Below are 23,716 nucleotides of genomic sequence, written 5' to 3' on the forward strand. Positions count from 1 at the left end.
CTCCTAAAGTACTTGCAATGCTCCTCACTGATCACTAGAGATACCTGGACCGGCAGCTAGGCAGCTAATGTTTCCCCCTGTCACTTTGCATCAAAAGCAAAGTGGAACTCCAGCCCTGCGTTGATGCCACTGCTTTAACTGAAGCTCTTCACTTGAAATGAGGTGCAAAGCACTGTATCTATATAGATATATTTATATTTATAGAAAGCTTATACATATACGCAATATATATACATACACAGTGTGTGTGTGTGTGTGTGTGTGTGTGTGTGTGTGTGTGTGTGGCACAATGAAGAACAAAGTACATACAGCCCCTCACGTCATGGTGCATACAGGACCCTTCTCACTTTCATCTATCCAGATCTCACTCATTCTTTTTTCCTTTTTCTTTTTTCTTTCTTTTTTCTTTTTTTTTAATGTTTATTTTTGACAAAGAGAGAGGCAGCATGAGCATGGCAGGGGCAGAGAGAGAGGGAGACACAGAATCCAAAGCAGGCTCCAGGCTCCGAGCTGTCAGCACAGAGCCCGATGCAGGGCTTGAACCCGCAAACCGAGAGATCGTGACCTGAGCCGAAGTCAGACATTCAACCAACTGAGCCACCCAGGTGCCCCTTTATTTTTTAAATTTAAATCCAAGTTAGTTAACATATAGTGTAATATTGGTTTCAGGAGTAGAATTTAGTGATTCATCACTTATATACATCACCCAGCGTTCATCCCAACAAGTGCCCTCCTTAATGCCCATCACCCATTTAGTCCATCTGCCCACCACCCAACACCCCTCCAGCAACCCTCAGTTTGTTATCTGTATTTAAGATTCTCTTTATGGTTTGTCTCCCTCTCTGTTTTTATCTTATTTTTGCTTCCCTTTCCCTATGTTCATCTGTTTTGTTTCTTAAATTCCACACATAAGCAGATCTCACTCATTTTTTTTAACATTTATTTATTACTGAGAGACAGAGAGAGCTAGAGCATGAGCATGGGAGGCGTAGAGAGAGGGGGAGACACAGAATCTGAAGCAAGCTCCAGACTCCGAGCTGTCAGCACAGAGCCTGATGCGGGGCTCGAACTCACAAACTGTGAGATCATGACTCGAGCCAAAGTCAGAGGCTTAACCGACTGAGCCACCCAGATCTCACTCATTCTTAAAGGTCCTCACTGGAACCATCCCCAAGCCACTGAATTGCACACACCTCTCCTTCCTTTTATCTCCAGATAATCAACTGTCTTTACTCTCTACACTCCACCTATTCCAAGTTCTTGAACCAAACCATCTAAAGGACCCAGGCCTCTCAGAAGCAAAACATCCATAAATAAATACCGGAACCTGAATGATCCTTCTTCTTGACTGTCAGTATTTCACCTGGTATAATTAACCTATAATTTATAGTCTCCATAAGTGCCTTCAGAGAGGAGAGAGATCTATGAATCACCAAAAATTATATGCAAAGTTGTGTGTGTGTGCTGTTTCTGGAAGAAGCATGAAAAGCTTTCATGGAATTCCCAAAGGGATACTGAAGCCAAAAAAGTTAAGTTCCTCTGTTTTGCTAGGTGTTAAGCAATTATGTCACCTTTTCAGTCTTACAATGAGCCTGGGCATCCGTTTTACTTCAGCTCTAATTTCTAATAACATAAACATGTCATTTCCAGAAATATGTATTTTTTTCTTTTTAAGTGCTATTAAAAAATTTAAATGATGGGGTGCCTGGGTGGCGCAGTCGGTTAAGCGTCCGACTTCAGCCAGGTCACGATCTCGCGGTCTGGGAGTTCGAGCCCCGCGTCGGGCTCTGGGCTGATGGCTCAGAGCCTGGAGCCTGCTTCTGATTCTGTGTCTCCCTCTCTCTCTGCCCCTCCGCCGTTCATGCTCTGTCTCTCTCTGTCCCAAAAATAAATAAACGTTGAAAAAAAAAATTTAAATGTTAAGTCCAATGGAGGTTATGATAAAGATTTTTACCTATTGTAATATGTAAATTGTCCGAGGGCTTATGCCAGCTTGCTATCATTTTACGCTAGACCATGAAGGAGAAACTTATGCACCTAAATAGAATTAGTGGTAATTAATTCTTACTGGTTATCATGAGAGTCATAACCAGTAGCCTAAAAATGACGCTGAAAATTATTGAAATATGTGTCTAACAGAACTGCCTTGTCACTCTCCATTTCTGTCATTTGATACCTAACATTGCATTAGGACCACCAGGAAAACACTTCAAATTTCCAGAAAAAGATGGACCAAAAAAGTCAAATTCTCAATCTTACAGCTAAACATTCCTAAATATCTTTTATGCTCTAGTTGGCTTTTGGTGTAACAGAATCAGCTGCAGCAGCTGTACACATTTGGGGAGGGGGCTTCAATAAATATTTAAAACAATGAATAAGTACTTGACCTCTTTGATCACAGCTGTAAAAACCTAGGTAGAGAAGAATAGGGGAAAAAAACCTTCGTTTTTTTATTGTCTTTTGAGCATTTTCTATTTTGTGTGTAATCAGAATGTGTAGGGAGAAATAATATATTTGGAAAGTTAAATAAGATTGTTGTAATCCCAATCCTTCCAGGAGAAAAGATGCATACAGTTTTAAAAAGAGAGGAAATGGGGCCCCTGGGTGGCTCAGTCTGTTAAGCTAAACATCTGATTCTTGATTTCGGCTAGGTCATGATCTCACAGTTCGTGAGTTCAAAGCCCCTCATCGGGCTCTGTGCTGATGGCTCAGAACCTGGAGCCTGCTTCAGGGGAGACTCTGTGTCCCCCTCTCTTTCTGTTCCTCCTCCACTTGTGCTCTCTCTCTGTCTCTCTCTCTTTAAAAAATAAATAAATGTTTTAAAAAAAATATTAAAGAGAGAGGAAATGATTGTAAAATCAAACTTCCGAAGAAAAATACTGCAGAAACAGTGTATAATAATAGTAATAATAATAGTTCACAATTCTTAAATAAGAGGTGTTACATAAATTAAAAACTTGGATGTAACAAACACTTCCATGTAAATCCTTATGGCATTCCTTTCATATCAGCACATGACTGTCGCTGTTCTCCTTGCACAGATGAAATAGAATGAGAAGGAATATGCCCAAGATGGACAGAGAGCAGATGAAGGACAGAAGGAAAAATAGAGCCAAGGGATAAATACACATTCACTTCACACAGAAATTGGTGCAAATTCCCTCAGAAACATAAAATGCCGTAATAATAGATGTCTTGCAAGGTGAAAACTATTAAGGAAAGCCAGTGAAAATTTTCACATTACAATCTTAAAAACTTTAAACTAAGAATGAAGATAGCCCCTTAGATTTTGTAGTCCAAAGTACTATAAAACATCATTACAGTAAAAAACCCAAACACTGAAACAGATCTTAAAATTAAGGCTAGACTAACATATTAACATACCCAAATATGACAATGCAGTGAAATACACAGCATTCATAATTAGAAATGGAGAAAGTAACCTTCTTCAGTTTTTACACTTTATGACCTCTGGATTTGTTTACATTTTAAAATCCTCATTTCCTGTGTGATCACTAGGTAGTCCATATTAATTTGCAGTGTTCCCTAAATGAAGTACAGTGCAATTCAGGAATAAGATAGCAGGTTAATCCTTAGCTGCCCTCACCACATCATGGGTTCCAAAAAGATCTGCTACATGACAGAAGTTCAGTGACAGAGGTGTTTAAATAGACTAACCCACTGAACTTATGCACGAATTCCATTAAAGAAAGGAGGTGAATGGTTAAGCAAAAACATTTCTCTTTCATTTTCTCTTCCTTTTTCCGGCCATTTATTTTTATGGCTACATCAATTGTGCACAACAGGACTTATAAAGCACAGTAAAAAGAGTGTCAGTCATAAGCATACAGGGAGCAGAGGTTTAAAGGTAATATCGGAGAAGCGAAACCAAAAGGTGAAGTTGAGAATTACAGACTCAGTGCAACCTTATATAATATATTATCAGGGAGAGCCAAGCATAACAGAAAGAATTGGAGGAAGATGACAGGGAGGAGAGATTACATAAAATACTAATGTGCCCCCAGGGTTCTGGAGCTAAATGGTGAAGGGTATGTCTAGATAAGCTAGAGAGAGTTCATTGTAAATTTGGAGCTCAGAGTATAAGATGACATGAATATAGAGATAAGTGCCTAAGTACCCAAGTCGATGACAAATGCATTTGTAGGCATTTTCACAGGAGCTTGGAGAATACACTGATTACCTGTGGTACCCCAGAGGCCTGAAAGAAATAATATGTAGTAGAGGGGGGAAGTATGCTGGGTACCTTAGTCACCTGTAGGATCAGTGTCATTAACAGCTGTCCTATTACCATCATTACGGGGCTCTCTCTCTTATTCATGCCATAGCGGTTTCCATGTTCATACTTATTTCCATCTATCTGATCTCAATTTACCTCTCCTGCCATTTAACTCCTTCAGGTCTTTGAGGAAGCAACTATTAAATCCCTGTCCCAAAATTGCTAAAGTGATCCTTCAGGAACTGAGAAAAGTTATCATAGGTCCCTTTTATGAGACAAGCAATGTGTTCTGTAGCCCCCAGTAGAAATAGGCTCGGGAGTGACCTAATGTACCTTGACAGTGTACCTTGACACGCACATTCACTCATTCACTGAATAAAGATCTACTGAGCGCCAAACACATGTTGGGCTTTGTGACACTGAGGATACAGAGTTTAAAAAGTAAGTCTCTCTCCTCAAGAAGCTCATGGTCTGGGGGAGAGAGAGGCACACCAACAGTAACAATACAATATGTCAACTTCTGCTAGGTTGGGGACCCAGAACATGCCGGAGGGAGAGGGTAAGATGAAGGTAAGAGAGGTAAGATGACAGGGAGAATCAGAGTCGGCAAGACAAGGAAAGTATTCCCTGGATGTCCCCTAAAGGATGAGCAGAAGTTTGCCTGGGTGATAAATAGATGGAGGACATTCTAGAAAGAAACCACACAACTTCAGTTGTAATGAGAAAGTAAATTATTATTACCAAATATTATTTAAGGGAAATTATCATTCTATTATTTCTTCAGAGGTATTCATCTTATTCTTTTGGCAGCTAGTTTCCTACTCTAGCTTCTAGAGTATCATCGTGAACATTTACTGACACCACAGAGTGGAAGTGGCCCTCTTGCCCCAGGTTGTCCTACCAATGTCATTGAGCTTCCTTACTTCTTCAGCTGACAGTCTGGCATCGCTGCCTCAAGATTCTGCCTGCCTTATAAACACTATGTCTTTGCTTTCCTCTCCATCCCTGCCTTGCTTAAGTGCAATGGCTTTAATGCCAATTTCATTCTCTTCCATTCCCAATGGCTAGAAAGGAAAGAGAAGTAGAATAAGAAGATGACTTCACTTTGGGGTCCTTCATAACAACTTGTGTAGCGCCAGATTTGAGCTCTCTAATGAACCCATTCTTATCCTCTTGGGTCAGCCACTCTGTTCACATTTGAAAGACCTTCTTGGTTTCTGTTCCATCAATCTGTCATCTTACTTGGCACATGACAGGTGATATGCAGGTGGAAAGGCTCAAATTCCTATAAGCTTGGCCCTCAAATTTTGTGGGGAAAGTATTTTATTTATATATTTTTTTATTATCACCATCTCTAAAGGTACATGAATAAGGGTATGTGACTATAGGTGAAACATAAAGGTTACAAATCATGTCTAATTGTTGGCAGAAAGCTAGAATTCTACCCCATTTTTCCTACTTAAGAAAGCATATTAAAAACATGTCAATTAAGGCAATTTTATATTATATTTATATTATATACACTCAGATAATCTTGACTCTACCATAATTAATTTATAGCTTCCTTATTCAAAAACACCAGAATTTTAAATATTAATAATACCATCTATTATTAGAGTCATCTCTCCAATGGTTATCCAATGCCAGTCTGCCTGACACTGTAGCTGGTTGTCTGAGCTATACTAGGAGACAGAATGCTGGTTTGTCTGGTCTAGTTTGCTGCATTCTGGTATCCTTCTAATCCACATGCTTTATCTGCATGGTATACTTAATGGTGAATAGCACATGCTTGGTCATACAGATGGTGGAGTGGCCTCTTGATTTAATGAGCGAATGAAAGGTAGAGTAAGAGATTGAGAGAGAGAGCAGAGCCAAAGCTTAAAACTCTTAACCATTTCCTACTGTCATTTGAAAAAAGAAGAGTGAAAAGGAGGTGGTTAGAGAGGGGGAGGAAAAGGATTTACAAATATTGAGCACTTTAATTCCCAAAACCAGTCTATGAAATAGGTGCTGTTACTATCCCATTGCGTATGCTTGTGACAGGCTGGTAACTTAACTAAGAGTACAGGTCTAGTAAATAGGACAGACTTGACCTCTAACCTTTCTGGTCCCAAATACCACTCCAGCAAAACCTGTCCCCTGGATGACATTTTTCCTTTGTAGGTGTCCACCACTTGGCTCCAGTCTACCAGACTTATTTTATTCCTAAATGTCTCTAGATCTCTGGAAGGAACCCAGAGAAAAGGAGTCAGCTCATTTCCCATTTTCATTCACTGCTCTCACAACTTCACCCAAATCAATAGGCTTATGTCCTCTCCACTATAGCTTTTCACTGCTCAGTAAGACCCAATTGGCTGGAGGCTCCTTTCATTAACATTAATAAGTAAGTAATTAGAACCTCAAATAGATTTCTGTTTGTATCAAATCTACGATTTTTTTATAAAAATAATCAGTAGGTATAATAAATATTTTTGGTTGAAAATTTTAGTCTATTGTTCTTTATTATAATTGTTAGACTATTATTACAATAAGTCAAGAAAAACCTGTAAATGTTCATTTTTTACTTACTTGAATTAGAGATAGTTCAATTTCTGGGGCGCCTGGGTGGCTCAGTCAGGTGAGTGTCTGCCTTTGGCCCAGGTCACGATCCTGCGTTTCGTGGGTTTGAGCCCCACGTGGGGCTCTGTGCTGACCAGCTCAGAGACTGAAGCCTGCTTCAGATTCTGTGTCTCCCTCTCTCTCTGCCCCTCCCCCACTCTGTCTCTCAAAAATAAACATTAAAAAAATTTTAAAGAGATAGTTCAATTTCTAAAGCCTTTACAAATTTCTGCTTCAAGTAGCTTTGATAATACAATACCAACTAAATCTTTAGTGTTTTCATACTGCTAAACAAATAAAAATTTAATCAAAATGTCTTCTATAACTATGTAGTGCAATTTTTCTAAAAAAAGGAAATGTTCACCTCTTTCTGAGTTACAAATACATGTGTTTATCATGATTATGTGGTGGCAGAGGTTTCTAGACCCTAGAACTAAAATGTAAGGATTTAAAATTTGAGGGGCGCCTGGGTGGCGCAGTCGGTTGAGCGTCCGACTTTGGCCAGGTCACGATCTCGCGGTCCGTGAGTTCGAGCCCCGCGTCGGGCTCTGGGCTAATGGCTCGGAGCCTGGAGCCTGTTTCCGATTCTGTGTCTCCCTCTCTCTCTGCCCCTCCCCCGTTCATGCTCTGTCTCTCTCTGTCCCAAAAATAATAAATAAACGTTGAAAAAAAAATAAAATAAAATTTGATGTTACCCATTTTTTAACAGAAAGGAAAATTACTTGATTTCTCTGAACTTCAGTTAAATAAACTAATATATAAAACAGTGTCTGGTATGCACCCAATAAGACTTGGCTGTTATTAACCTAGAGGGAGTATTTGCTACAAGCAATCCTTCTGAATTTAATTGGGAATTATTGTAAAGTAACAATACGTAATCTACAAATTTCCTCCAAATGTAATGAAATTTTAATACTAAATTTAACAGTGAGGATGATATAACAGTATACTCTGGAGATATTTAATTAAACATTCTTTGTTTCAATCTTGAAGCTTTCTTTTAGTATTCTGAGCCCAGTTTTTTGGTTGTTTTTTTTTTTCTTTCCAGTCTCAAATATTTTCATTGGCCTTTTGCAAACTTCATAGGCACTAAGCAAGGAAGGTGTCTGTAGAGCTTGATGGATAGAATGGCCTTGGCCAAGGTAAATAGGACAGCTTTGAATCCTACCTTTTTGGGCTCCAAATACCATTTCTGTGACAGTCTGCTTCCAGGAGAACATTTTTCCTCAGCAAGAGTTTGGAAAGGTTTCTAGAAGTTTTAGTAAGGTTACTAAACAGGGATTCAAAGATAAGATGTAAAGCAATATCCCAGATACCACATGACGGCCAAAATTCCTAAATTACTTTTGCCTGAATTCAGAGTTTACAACAAAATCTAGGTCAAAGCTGGACTTGCAATTAGGCATAGATAGGAGAAAGAGGGATTTATTAAGAGGGTTAGAACTGAGACTGATCCAAGAAGGAATATCCTCTTTAGTAGAGTGGGACTGTACCATAAGGAAAATGGTTGTCACGTCATTTTAATTCCAGAACATTATTCCTATGTGACCAAAGAATAAAATGAAGTTTTTACCTCAATATAAAATAGACAAAATATTTACTCTTTCAAAAGGTTTGGATTTCAAGAACCATTATTTAGAAAATCTATAAAGAGTAGTGTATAATGTTATTTTAAAATTCTAAGGAGTTCTCAAAGTGAGCCATACATAGGACCGACCATGCAAAAATATTTCGAAAGTAATATTAAAACACTTTTGCCTTTTTCATTGTGTTGACATTTGCATTTTGCAAATCACATTGCAAAAGCAATGGTGTGTAAAACTGTCAATGCCTTAGCACAAACCAAAGCAGCAGTCCTAAACTGTGCCAGTAGTGACTGTATTTTTTACCTCCACTCAATCAAAGAATACAAGAAAAAGTCCGTGTAACTCTAGAATGTCCTTGATGAAGCAGTAAAAAATTTAATTTTATTAAACCTCAACCCTTCAGTATGTTTTTTTTTTTGTATCATGTGTGATGGTGTGATGTAATGGGAAGTACACATAAAGCACTTCTGCTGCTTACCAATGTATAATAGCTGTCTCCAGGGGTGCCTGGGTAGGGTAGGTGGTGAAGTATCTGACTCATGATCTTTGGTTAGATCATACTCTCACAGTTCGTGAGTTCAAGACCCACATCAGGCTCTTCGCTGATGGTGTGGTGCCTCCTTTGGATTCTGTTTCTCCTTTTCTCTTTCTCTCCCCCACTTGTGCTCTCTCTCTCTCTCTCTCTCAAAATCAAAAATAAACTTAAAAAAATAGTTGTCTCCAAGAAAAGTACTGATTTGAGTTACAAACTGAACTAGCTGTTTTTGTTTGTTTTTTTCATGGAACATCATTTTTACTTGAAAGAAAACCTGACAGCAAACTATAGTCTTCATTTTTGGGTATTTGGCAAGCATTTTTGCAAAAAAAAAAAAAAAAAAAAAAAAAAAAAAAAAAAAAAAAAAAAAAAAGGCAGGGGAAGATGTAGGGAGCCTGTGACTTCAGGAAAAACAATCAATAAGTTTAATAAATTTCAAGCTTTTCAAGCTAGTATTACAATTTTGGAAAGTCTTAACTGCCACTATGAGCTTGGCCTCTTCCCAATACTTAAAGACGTTGCTGGTGATATTGGTGATAATATTAATGAATATGATGTTTTGATATTATATAACAAAATTAGTTACCATTTGGAAGATCTGCATAATTCAGTAAGTCGTTATTTTCCAAATAACAATGCATGGTATTACACATACATTCACAATGGAAGACAGGCCAATGAATTTTAATGTAACAGTATTGCCATACACATGGCAACTAACTTCTAAACAACTACCATTTATCAAATTTTGGCAGAGTAGCAACGAATAAAATCTTCAATTATTTGAAAAGGCTATTAAAATACTTTCTCTTTGGGGCACCTGGGTGGCTTAGTCGATTAAGCATCCGACTTCAGCTCAGGTCATGATCTCATGGTCACTGAGTTCTAACCCCACATTGGGCTCTGTGCTGACAGCTAGGAGCATGGAGCCTGCTTCGGATTCTGTGTCTCCCTCTCTCTCTGCTCCTTCCCCGCTCACTCTTGGTCTCTCAAAAATGAATAAATGTTAAAAAAAAAATACTTTCCCTTTTCCACTTACATATCTCTGTAAGGACATATTTTCTTCATATCCTTCAACCAAAACAACATATCACAGCAGAAATAATGCAGAAGCAGTTATGAGAATCTAGGTGTCTTCCATTAACCCAGGAATTTAAAACATTTGCAAATATGTAAACAATGACATCCACTTCTTTTCTTTTGGAAAATATAATTATTTTTCATTAAAATGTGTCATTTGTTTTAAGATTTAATGAGTTTAACTGCTTTTTTATTTTAATAAGTTGACATCTTAAGTCTTCCTTAGTTTTAATTTCTAAGATGGAATATCATTTGACATAAGCTACATAAAAAAAGGCATTCCTCAATTCTTGCAAGTGAAAAGTGTCCTGTGACCAAAACTTTTGAGAATCACTGCCCTATGGTTAAATGTATTCTAAGCCAATAACCATTGTGACATCAGCACCAGGTCAATGATTACCAAATGAAAGATTCCATGCAGTTGACCATTACTTCACAGAGCTCTCCAGTTGGAGAGCCCCATAAGAAGCTAACAACCTAAGAGTGCCTACTATTGCCCCTGATGTTCTCCATAGGGCTTTCTATGATGTTACGAGGAAACAGATAGTACAACAAATAGTTGGACATCCAACAAATAGTAAGAAAAAGGCCATTTCATTCTGATACTGCTTCTTTTGACTGTGGTCAGGTTTCCTACTCTGGTTTTATTATTAAAGATGTACAAACTTTAAACCAAAAGGGTAAAAGCTGCTGCCGGGCAGATGTGGACTTCAAATCTCTCCAAGATCCGACAAGTTCTTAAAAATGTTTACCATAAATGTAAGAACCACCCAGATTCAACTAGACATCCAACTATGACTTCCTATGATTGTGATCAAGATGACATGAGTACTGATGAAGAAATGAATCTTATAGTAATGCTCCAAGATATTAAAACTGCCCAAATTGAACTCCTCAGCCAAATGACTGACATTCTCAGTGTGGTATCCAAAATGCAGGAAAATACTGACTTTTATCAGAAGCAGATGGAGATACTGGAAACCAGAATGAATGTTAATGAAGACAATGTACAGTAACTAAAGATATCTTCTCTACGAAGAAACACATTGATGCTTTAAAGAAGAAGGTAACAGGGGTGCCTGGGTGGCGCAGTCAGTTAAGCGTCCGACTTCAGCCAGGTCACGATCTCGCGGTCCGTGAGTTCGAGCCCCGCGTCAGGCTCTGGGCTGATGGCTCGGAGCCTGGAGCCTGTTTCCGATTCTGTGTCTCCCTCTCTCTCTGCCCCTCCCCCGTTCATGCTCTGTCTCTCTCTGTCCCAAAAATAAATAAAAACGCTGAAAAAAAAATTAAAAAAAAAATAAAGAAGAAGGTAACAGAACTGGAAAGCCAGAATTGTTGCTCCAGCATACATTGTTTAGAAGTTCTGGAAGGAGAACTTCTGGGTAAAGAGATCATAGAACAACTTCACAAACTCATACAACCAGAAACTTTGAAGAAAACATCAGCTTCTACACATGACAGAATCTCTTCAGCAGAACCAGAAAAAGTGCCCAGTTGTCCTGAGCCCACTGATCATCTTGAGAAGAAAACAATTTCCTCCAAAACTAAAACTGAAAAAAAGTAACGACCAAAATGCATTAAGAAGCCTTAGAAAAGCAAAGTCAAATATTTATATTTATCCAGACTTTAGTACATGGATCAAGCTAACTTTTGTCCATGAAGGAAAGTGGAGATTTTTCCTCAAAGCTACCAAGTTACAGGAATTCATCCAGGGGCTTCTTTCTAGGCCAACCATCCCTCCTGAGGAACCACAACTCATAACCCAGAGATATTGTCCTTTCACTGGGCCTATTGCGAGTTTGACGGCATTCTGTCTCTCTGGTTTCAACTACGTTTATTGTCTTTTTGGTTTCTCAAAAGAGGAAGTAACTCGACTATAGAGTCATTTTCTGCTTTGTTTGGCACAAAATAAATGTAACTTGGTTGTTCCAAGCATTGACACATCTTTGCAGTGGTTGTGAACTCCTTGGCAGTTTGTTCACTGTAGGCTTACGGCCTATGAAGTTTTTATGTGTCTCAGGCAAGATATATCATCCCATTGGACAATTGTGATGCATCTTCTGTCAGTGTTCTTGTTTTCTCACAGGCAAGTCATGAGGACGTACCCAGTGCCTGTGTTATAGATCGTTGGAAGGAAAGAAGAAAGAAGTCAAGGGAATAAAGAGCACATTTGGTAGTCCCCACATCAGTTTTCTATGTCCTCTTGTCTTAGTGGACTTTGTAGATAAGATCTGTAATACCAGAGACAGACTCCACTAACAATATTTTAAACAGCATGCAACGGAAAAGATAGCCACTATCAAAGCTACTAAAGTTAGAATTATAAAAATAAAGGGCACTGAAAGAACAAGTTACTGCCAGGAAAATATTCATTGCAAAAATGGTATTTTTTTTCTTTCAACTTCAGCTTTATCTCCATCAAACAAAGAAGGATGCTACTGGGTATTTTTTACATTTTCATGAAGTGAGACAAATACCATGTCTTGTAGGTTTGATACAGAGGAAAAGGGAACCACTAAAGAGGCATGTGTGAACCAAGTAAAATCTCAACACTATGCTACACATATTCTTATATGACAACGTCTTTTTTTTTATGAGTCATATACTACGTATCCAGGGTGGGCTTCATTTTTAGATACAATAGGTTATTGCGATCCTGATGTAATTTTTCTTTTCTTTTCTTTTTTAATTTTTTCAACGTTTATTTATTTTTGGGACAGAGAGAGACAGAGCATGAACGGGGGAGGGGCAGAGAGAGAGGGAGACACAGAATCGAAACAGGCTCCAGGCTCTGAGCCATCAGCCCAGAGCCCAATGCGGGGCTCGAACTCACGGACCGCGAGATCGTGACCTGGCTGAAGTCAGACGCTTAACCGACTGCGCCACCCAGGCGCCCCTAATTTTTCTAAATATCATGCAGAATAGCTGCAAAAAAGTGTTTCCCTCACCACCTAACTCAGTAAATGAAATCTGCTGTCAATAGAGAGTCCTGTGCTGTTACACTACAAATATTCTTGGTAAGTGTGCTACTTTAAATTATTCTCAGCTAAGAACTTGAAAGGAGGGTTCTGGCAGTTAGTTAAGAACAACCCAGTTTCAAATGAGGAAAAAGAAGCTAAGGTTGGGTATAGAGGAAACTAAGGGAGAAGGAGGATAAGAAGACAGTACTGTCTGGTGCCCGCCTGGTAGTAATTATACATTATAACTTCTTTCACTTCCCAATGCATTTTATTTGATCTTTCTTTACTGATTTATGATAAGATGTATATACAAAATAACTTTTAAAATCTGTCAATGTGGGGCGCCTGGGTGGCTCAGTCGGTTAAGCATCTGACTTTGTCTCAGGTCATGATCTCACGGTTCTTGAGTTCAAGTCCCGCATCGGGCTCTGTGCTGACAGCTTCAAGCTGGCTTGGGACTCTTTCTCCCCCTCTTTCTGCCACTTCTCTGCTCATGCGTGCTCTCTCTCTCTCTCTTTCAAAATAAATAAACTTAAAAAAAAATAAAATGTCATTGTGCGACAGGTGCAGCATGGATGATAGTCCTATACCTACTCAGAGTAAGACTGTATATGAAGTAGTTTGTTTAAAATGGGATAGCTGAGATAATATGGTAAAGTATCACTCTGGCAAGGGCACTAGAAATCTGTGTGTATTTCTTCACCATCAGAGATACAAGAACAACCAGAGTTCTAGTTCGGCACGTTGTGTGTGACCCTCACATCGTAGAGTACAAGGCAAGATAGGCTGTGACAAAGATAAATGACATAACAACTTGCTTCTGGGAGAGTAAAAAGTGACTCAGCTGGTGTTTGCCTGGGTCATCTGGGCTTCTGTATTAATGCACGCATTCACTCTCTTCCCTTACATGCCCCCTAGCACTTGCTTAATGGTTCTAGAGAGGCAAAGAATTAGGGAAACAACAGAGGGCTGGGAACTGGAAGAGCTTACCTCTGAACAAATTCTACACCTACAACCTCTGTTATTTCATCTCAGCTAGCCTTGTTTTGTCATGTGTTAAAAGAAAATAATATTAATTTAGTAAATAAGTCTTCAGTGTTTGCTAATGGCAAGGGATCATGGAGGATAAAAGAAAAAGGAGACATTCCCTGTACTATAGACACATCACATCAAATGGGACAAACAAAATGCACAACTAATGTACAATAGATGGTGATGGAAGAAAGCAAAAGTGTTCCTGGTATTAGAGAGGAAAGAGGGTCGATGAGCCTTGTACTAAGGAGCTTCGGTGAGGAGGAGGTGGTGAGGGCAGCATGCCAGGAAGAGTGCAGAAGTGGGGCCAGCAGGGAACATGGGAAATAAAAGCTACCAGGCATTTTATAAATGTAAAGCACTGATAGCCTATTTCAACCTCTTTATGCATCTCATTTTTCTCTTCAGGGATTCCTTACCATATTCATTTTAACCTTCTGGGTTTTGTTTTTTGTTTTTGTTTTTTACCTACAGAAGAATGTTAGAGGAGCAGAAAGTGAGAGGAATACTACATGATTTTCTCATGGTCTCAGACTTTCCCCGGAGATGATGACCATTTGACCTGTTGATTCACATAACTTCCCAGTAAGGACAGGGAGAATTCTACTTTTGAGTCAATTATTTATTATCATCACCTACACGAGATCTCACATGACTCATTAAAATTATAACTCAACTTGGAACTACATGTGAGCAAAGTTTTCCCCAGTGCTTGCTTGCTTTCAAATTAACCTGCTTCTCAGCCAACTCACCTTCATCTCACTTGACTCAGAGGAAGTGATGTCTTTCTTGCCCATATTTCCCTTCCGGTGGTTTGCAGGGTCTCTATCATTAGCCCTCTTCATCCCTCCGTCTTAACCACCCCCTACCAGTCCTTTGTACTCAACTTACAAAAATATGTGCTGTGTTCCCTTGTGTTCCCGTCCGGTCTGGCTGATCTCTTTGAAGAAAAGACCCAACCTCCCTGTCCTTAACTACTACCCTCCCATTCTCTCCACAGCTCATATGATCATGTCTTCCACAACAGTCCTCTCTCTTCTGGTCCTCTCCCCATCACTCTGGCAGATCCCTCTACCACTACTCATTCCCTTGAAAGTATGATGATTCACTTTAATGGTGTTCAAATCAAAGGATTCCTAATCCAGCCTCTCTGGAGACCTACTGAGCTTTCATTTCAAGTGACTTGTCTTCATCACTTGGGTGTCTATGACAGTCACAAACTCCTTACTCTTAAAATTAGCCTTAATAACACTTCTGATTCAAACTCATGTCTCTGCCAGAATCATAGCACACGTTATCCATATCCCCAAACTGGGAATTACTCTCATCTTTTCCTCCTTCATTTGATGTATTAATCATCAAATATTTTCCTGTTTATCTTCCAACTCTTCATGGAATCCATCCTCCGTCTCTGTCCCCTGGTTCAGGCTTTAATTTTACCTCATTATAAATGAAAAATGTTCCTGCTTGGTTACTCCAGCCTCCAGAATGTCCATAATCCAATTTTAAAAGTGTGATTTTTTTTAATGTTTATTTTTGAAGGAGAGAGAGACAGAGTGTGAGTGGGGGAGGGGCAGAGAGAGAGGGAGACACAGAATCTGAAGCAGGCTCCGGGCTCCAAGCTGTCAGCACAGAGCCCAATGTGGGGCTCGAAGTCACAAACCATGAGATCATGACCTGAGCCAAAGTTGGACGATTAACCGACTGATCAACCCAGGTGCCCCAAAAGGGTGATTTTTTTTAACAGTTCTAGAACCTTTCCATTGCCCTTCATATCAAGATGAATAAAATCCAAAGTTCTTAGCAGAGCATACACATCCCTTTCCATCCTGCATTTTTACCTTAGGAAAGTACTATTCCATAGTGGTAGAGTGCAATGGCTTTAGTATCAGACTGACCTGATTCAAGAGCTGGCCTGCCATTTACTAGCTGTATGACTTTGGAATTAAGCTAAAGTTTATATTCCCCAAACCCTAGTGTTCTTATTCCCAAAATAAGAATAACAGTCATGCAGGGCGCCTGTGTGGCTCAGTCAGTTAAGCAACTGACTTCAACTCAGATCATTATCTCATGGTTTGCAAGTTCGAGCCCCACGTCGGGCTCTGTGCTGACAGCTCAGAGCCTGGAACCTACTTCGGATTCTCCCTCTCTCTCTATCCCTTCCCCGTGCCTGCTCTGTGTGTCTCTCTCTCTCAAAAATAAACATTAAAAAAAAATAAAAAAAAAAACAGAATAACAGTCGTGGATTGTTGCCAGGAATAATGCAGATTGTTATGTGAAGCTCTCATCAATCTAACTGACATAGAGTAAGTGTGAAATTAATTGTATTATTATTACTTCTTCATCCCCATTTTCCCATGATAACTTTACATGCAAACCACTATCCAGCCACACTAAATGTCTTGCAGACCTTTTCATATCTTATATCTTTGTAGTTGTTGCTCCTGCTGCCTTGGATGCCCTTCTTTTATCTGGCTAATAAAAAATAATTTGTCACTTGAGTCTCAATTAAAATGTTTTTTTTCTCTAAGATACCTTCTCTGATCCTTACCCTGTGCCTCAGACTCTTGAGGCAGAATTGGAGACTTCCTCAACAACCCCCACCCGTGTTGCTATTGGTTTTGTATCAACAGAGAGAGAAAGATAGGAAAACAGAGAATAGTATTTATTTTCACCACATTGTCATTTTGTGTTCACATGTCTGCCTCCCTCACAAAACTTGAGCTGTTTATGATAGAGATAGAAACTTAGCTGTTCAGTGAAGAAGGAGAAGAAGAAGAAGAAGAAGAAGAAGAAGAAGAAGAAGAAGAAAAGAAACTTACCTGTTTACCTTGAACACCAAAATCAGTTTTACTGCTAAGTTCTCAGTAAATGTTTTTGAATGAAAAAAAAAAAGAAGACAGAGAAGAAAACAACATTTTTCTCTACCCAAAAAATGGGTATAAATATAACTAGATGAATGTTTATAATGTATGCCAAACATGAAACCATTGTACATCCATCAAAATGTCTCAGATCATTGTTACTATTAAATTAGATACATTTAATAGGAAGGTAGCACTCAATAGTAAAAGTGTAAGGACATTCAAAGCAGAATAGATCTTAGAACAGTTGTTTCCTGAACATTTATTATGTAATAGGCACTGCGCTAGAAGCAGGTGTACAATGGTAAACTTCATTAATTGTGATTTTGGCAAATTCCTTAAGACCTGTGTTCTTCAGTTTTCTCAAATCTAAATTGAGAACAATTTATCTCTTAAGGCTGTTGTGTTAATTAAATGAGAGCATGTGTATAACCTCCTCAGAACAGTGTTTGACTCAGTGGATACTTAACAAGTGGTAGTCATTTCCTTCCTTTGCTAGACTGGAAGTTAACAGGGGCCACGGACCATGCCTCAAGGAGCTCACATTCAATACTTTTGTTAGTCATAAAAGAGTTCGGACAAATAATGAACCAAGTGATGGGCTAAATACAAAGGCTGAAAACCAACCTTTGACTCCCGTATCCAAAGATAGTGTGGTAAGAATAAGACAGGGTGTGAAGCTCTCCTCCTGTCTGGGCATTCAACCAATATTCCATCATCTGTAACAGCCGTTCTCCAACCTTTAATTGCACACTATAAAAATAAGCATCAGAGAAAAGTATTTGAGGGGAAAGGGAGAGACTCAGTTTAAGATAAATAACTTAGTTCAGTTTGGAATACTTGCTTGCGTGGACAGACACTAAGAGTATTTTGTTCATTCAAAAACAACAGTCACCAACATTTACTGAAATCAGACTCAATGCCAGGAACTAGCTGAGCTAGACATAAAGAAATAGAGATGGAAAAGACACCAGTTCTATCCTGAAGAATATACTCTCCAGTGGTGTTCTCTCCAGCTGCCAATTATTTTGGCCTGTGGTTTAGATTTGGAGTAGAAAACATAATGGGCACAGAAAAAGGATGACCATCCCAGTCCATGGGCGGGTTTGTCAAACCGGATGGTCGTAACTTTTTCTGCACTTGGTTACGTTTTAGCTCTAAGGAATCGGCACAAGCTTCTGGAACAGCTCTCAACGGGACTCTTCCAATTTTTTCTTTAGTTAAGGATCCCCCCCCATTTTTATTTTTTTTAATGTTTATTTATTTTTGAGAGAGAGACAGAGTGCAAACTGGGGAGAGGCAGAGAGAGAGAGGGAGACACAGAATCTGAAGCAGGCTCCAGGCTCTGAGCTGTCAGTACAGAGCTTGACGCTGGGACCAAAATCACGAACTGTGAGATCATGACCGGAGCTGAAGTAGGTCGCTCAACCTACTGATCCACCCAGGCACCTCCCCCGCTCCTACTTTTAGATACTCCCCCTCTTCTCAACTCTTATTGAGGACAGGAAAAGAGATGCATGAAAATGCACCCAGGTGATAGCCTGATTCTGATGATATATTCTTTCCACCAGTCTCTTCAGAAAGGATGTTCCCACGAGACCGTGTCCTGATGGAAGGTGGCACACATTTTTTGGATATCCCAAAATCAAAATATGGCAACCACTCTCAGTTATAGTGACCCTCAGTCAACTTACATTTGCCACCTATAAACATAATAATTGTTTGATGTACAGTTTGTAATTGGATCTCAGCCATCAGTGACATGGTTCTTTGTTGTTATAGCAATATTAACAAAATTATTCCTATGGCACTCTAATTAGAGGAGCACCATAGGTAACCCAGCTGGCATGTTCAATATGCCATCTAAGAGGTATAATCAGAAGACAAATCAGGGATGACTTAATGAAGTTTCTGGTCAGAGGCTGGTCTAAAGACAGTAAGTTATTAAAGGAGACAAAGAAGAACTGATGACTGGTGAGTTCAAGCAGACTATTAGAGGACAACAAAGAGCGATAGAATTTGCTAGACTCAATCTTGTGGCAGCCAATAACAATCAAAGTTTCCTTCCTTCTCAGCAGTAAGATCCTAAAGTCATAAAAGGTTAGCTGTTGGAGCTCTAATGTATAGAATTGTTGAATCAAATTGTGGAATTGAAACTAATATAACATTGTATGTTAATTATACTTGAATTAAAAAAAACATATTAGCTATGAAAAGAAACCTAAAGATTACCTAACTCAATGATATTCAAGTGGGGGTAGCCCCAAGGGGCTTTTTAAAATCTCCTGGTAGAGGGGCACCTGGGTAGTTCAGTTAGCTGAGCATCCGACTCCTGATTTCAGCCCAGGTCATGATCCCAGGGTTGTGGGATCAGGCCCCACATTGGGCTCTGCACTGACAGTGTGGAGCCTGCTTGGGATTCTCTCTCTCCCTCTCTCTCTCTGCCCCTCCCCCACTCATGAGTGCTCTCTCAAAATAAATTAATAAAAATATATAAATTCTATCTCCCTCTCTGCCCCTCTCCCCCACTCACACCCTTTCTCTAAAATAAAATAATAATAATAATAATAATAATAATAATAATAACTAAAATCTCCTGGTAGATTTTGCCAATTATTCCCTCCCAGTATCACATATCCATGGTTTAGGGGACATAAACTTATCCCTAACCCATTTAAGAATCCTAACTATAAGGTGCAGCATAACGTAGGCACCAAAAACAAACATCTAGATATTAGACAGGCCTGAATTAATGAGGGCTATGTCACGCACTAGGTGTGTGACTTTGCTAAGTTTCTTAAATTCTGCAAGCAAAATTTCCTTTCTCTAAATTGGGGATAATAATAGAATATACTGCAAAATTATGTGCAGAGGATAAAATGAGGAAAAGCACTTAGCTCAGCATCTGAGATATACTAAGCACTCAATAAATGTCCCATGTAACTTGTGATGGTTAATTTTATGCCAGCGTGATTGGGCCAAGAGATGCCCAGATAACTGGTAAAACATTATTGCTGGGTGTGTCTGTGAGGATGTTTCCAGAATATATTAGCATTTGAATCAGAAGACTGAGTGAAGAGGCTCGCCCTCTCCAATTCAGTGGGCATCCAGTCTGCTGGGGCCTGAACAGAACAAAAAGGTAGAGGAAGAGTGAATTTACTCTCTTGAGCAAGGGCATCCAGCCAGACATTAGCATTCCTAGTTTTTGGGCCTTTGGATTTAGACCAGGACTTAGGCGCTGTTCTTAGGCCTTCAGACTCAGACTGGGACTCATGCCACTGGCTCCCTCGGTTCTCAAGGCTTTAGGTTTGGACTAAAACTACACCTCCAGCTTTCCTGGACCTCCAGCTTGAAGATAGCAGATCATGGGACTTCTCAGCCTCTGTTATTGCATGAGTTAATTCCTCATAATAAATCTCTTTCTATCTATCTATATCTATCCTGTTGGTTCCGTTTCTCTGCAGAACCCTGACTAATATGTAACTATGAATGGGTAGCTAGCCAGTAGTTGAGGAAGAAAAAGACTGTGGACCAGAAAGTTAGTTCAACTCACTGAGGAGGAACCTGAAATCCAGAGGCATAAGTGAGTTCCTCAAAGTTACACAGCTTATTGCCAGTCTGGACCAGATACCAGGGCTCCAAACACTGAGCCTGGTACTCTTTAGGCCAATTGAATTATTATTGGATTCTGATAACTGAATGAATAGCAAGATGTAGCAGGAAATGCATTGGTCTAGTGGTCAAAGACCCCTTTAACTGAGTCTCTCACCATCTGTGTGGGATTCCTAATGTTTCTTAAAGTAGGGCAATGCATTGATCAAGGATAAGAAATCTGCCATTATGGCTATACAACCAAAATCCATGTTTCGCTATCTCTGAAACTTTGACCTTTCTCACCAAAGTTTGCCATGTTGGTCTTCTGTTATCTGAGCATTTCATCAGGGATCAGGTACAAATATTATATGGTAATATGTGCATATATATACACATATATACATACTTATGTGTGTGTGTATATATATATATACATATATATGTATACATACTTATGTGTGTGTGTATATATATATATATACATAGTCTCAAATTTATATCAAGTATACATATATATCTATATCAAATATATATGTATAGATAAACCTTTGGATTAATTTCTTTGCCTATTGTCAGTGATACTGTTCTGGTTCTTATAATTATAGCTAAAAAAATAGTTGTAACAATATTAAGCAAGTGCCTGTGCTCACAGAAACACTCACACACACAAACTCTTCTAGGAGAAGCCTTAGATGGTACTTCTAAATGCTAAAGTATTTTAAAAAGATGAGGAGTTGTGGGACACCTAGATGGCTCCATTGGTTTAATGTCCAATTCTTGGTTTCAGCTCAGGTCATATCTCACAGTTTTGCGAGTTCGAGTCCCGCATGGGGCTCTGCACTGGCAGCATGGAGCCTGCTTGGGATTCTCTCTTTCCCTCTCTCTCTGTCCCTCCCCCACTTGTGCTCTATCTCTCTTAAAATAAACAAATAAAAACTTAAAAAATTTTTGAACTATCTCTCTTAAAATAAACAAATAAAAACTTAAAAAATTTTTGAAGACCTGTGAATACTGTTTAAGTAGCTTATATGTTAAAGTTTGTTATATGTTAGAGTTTAATAGGAAACCTGTATTAATACATTTAACATAAAACCTAGTGAATCACTCTTAGCTTGTCTTCCTTCTCACCATCTTCTTTAGAACCATGGGAGTGCTCTCTTTCCATATCTCTCCTTTTGTATTTTTGATAAAGTGTTACTTTTTCCACCCATGGGTTTCTCCCTCCTTTTTGCCTCTGTCTCTCTCCATCTATGTCTCTCCCTCTTTTTACATCCATCTCAGTCTTTCTCAGGGTGATGTGGCAGTCCATGTTGTCACACATAGATTCACTTGCCAACCAAAGTCATGTGGACTTACTGGTCTTTCCTCTTTTCTCCTACTCGATTTCAGTCAATGAACCTTCCTGTTGACTTCTCCCTATTCCTCCCAAATCCCCATCTAGGCATCCCTGGCATATTAATCAGGGTTCCTCAGCAACAGAGTCAATGAAATTTATTTATTTGTTCTAATATTTAATATTTATAGAATATAAATATATAGTATATAATATAAATTATATGTACAATTAAATATGTTTATATATTTATATTATATAGAGCAATTATATATGTATTACATGTATATATATTACATATATTATAAATATATAAAGATTTTACATGTATTACATATAAATATAAATTATATATTGTATGTAAATATATAATTGTATATAGTATATGATATATAATAAAATATTAAGAGTATATAAATACATATAAAGAGATTTATCATATGGTATTGGCTCACATGATAACAGAAGCTGAGAAATCCCACAATCTGCTGTCTACAAACTAGAGACCCAAGGAAGTCAATGATGCACTGTGAAAGAAAGCCTGAGAGCCAGAGAGCCAATGGAACAGACAGCAGTAAAACCATGAAGGCTGAGAACCGGGAACACCAAGGGCAGGAGAAGATTGATGTCCCAGCTCACTTCAGTCAGGAAGAGAGTGAATTCAATTTCCTCCACCTTTGTATTAATCTGGGCCCTCATTACCTTAGATGATGCTCATTCACATGGAGAAGGCCATCTGCTTTACTTAGTTCAATTCAAATGTTTATATCTTTGGGACATACCCTCCCAGACACACCCAGGAAGAATTTAACCATCTGAGCATTCTGTGGCTCAGTCAAGCTGACAATAAAGCTAATGACCACACCTGGTTTCCTGCTCCAATGTCCCCTCAACGTCTGCTGCTGCATCCATTCTCCAGACTTCCCTCCTCAGGTCCCGATCATGCCAGCAACCTTCTTTCACCTGTCCTTTTTGTGTGGCTGCTTAAATGTCCATATCTGATCCTGGACTGTAGCTCCACTCTGATTAATTCTGTAGGGTAGGTCCCTAAACACTTTCCCAAATACTCACTACTTCCTCTATTTTTGGTGAATCTCCCTAAGTTACTCTCCTCACGTATCTTTCTTTTTTTACTCCAACCTTCATTTTTCCCCCTACAGAACTAATCATAATATAGAATACAATTTTAGTATAGAATTTATTGTGTATAATAAAGACAATTGAATGTTCCTTAGTCTGAATTTCAAATATAGGTGAGTGGAATAAGTTATAATTTAGCTAGGAAAATAATATTAACTGTAGTTTGGGTTTTTTTTTTACTTATTATTTTTCTATTTTCTTTTATTTGAGAAAAGAACTCTCTAGGCTGAGAAAATATATGCAAAGGGGTCTTAATCTAATTTTCTTCTCTTTATTTGCTCTACTAGTCTGGTCACTTTATAGCTTCCAACAAATTAATTTTTTTTAATTTCTAAGGAGGGGTAGAAGGTATTTTGTTTGCCTTTTTTGGGCAGGGGGTCTGGTTCACTATAAATGGCTTTTAGAATAAGCCTGTTTTGCAGAAACACTGATCATAATTCTATCTTCTGCAACAATGAAAAATAAAGTCAAGAATGACATGGACGAAACAAACAAAATTTTCTAAACTTCAGAAATTACTGAATTTGAGACGAGATAGCTCACATAGTTCCTCCTTTTCTCTGTCTTTTAAAAAATTCATACATTTTGAACTTTCACAATCGTAAAATATATTCCAATATATTTATATTTATGGAAATATTAAATAACTGAACAGCTTAAAGAAGACAGAGAAAACTGGACAGATTCAATTCACTATGACTCATCTAAACAGACCAAAGAGCTAGGCCTTCTCAGATTCATTTCTCTTTCACTTTAT

General features: G+C 38.7%; 1 protein-coding gene across 1 annotated transcript; it reads left to right on the top strand.

Moving 5' to 3' along the window:
* Positions 1 to 10,450: 10,450 nt before the first annotated feature.
* On the top strand, positions 10,451 to 12,600 carry CCDC54 (coiled-coil domain containing 54). Its single transcript, XM_045036887.1, is given in 3 exon segments — positions 10,451 to 11,038; positions 11,041 to 11,587; positions 11,589 to 12,600. Coding segments are annotated over 3 exon segments (1,221 nt in total). The 5' UTR covers positions 10,451 to 10,692; the 3' UTR covers positions 11,917 to 12,600.
* The last annotated feature ends 11,116 nt before the right edge of the window (positions 12,601 to 23,716 follow it).

This window comes from Felis catus, chromosome C2, assembly GCF_018350175.1.
Source record: "Felis catus isolate Fca126 chromosome C2, F.catus_Fca126_mat1.0, whole genome shotgun sequence".
Taxonomy (NCBI): Eukaryota; Metazoa; Chordata; class Mammalia; order Carnivora; family Felidae; genus Felis; species Felis catus.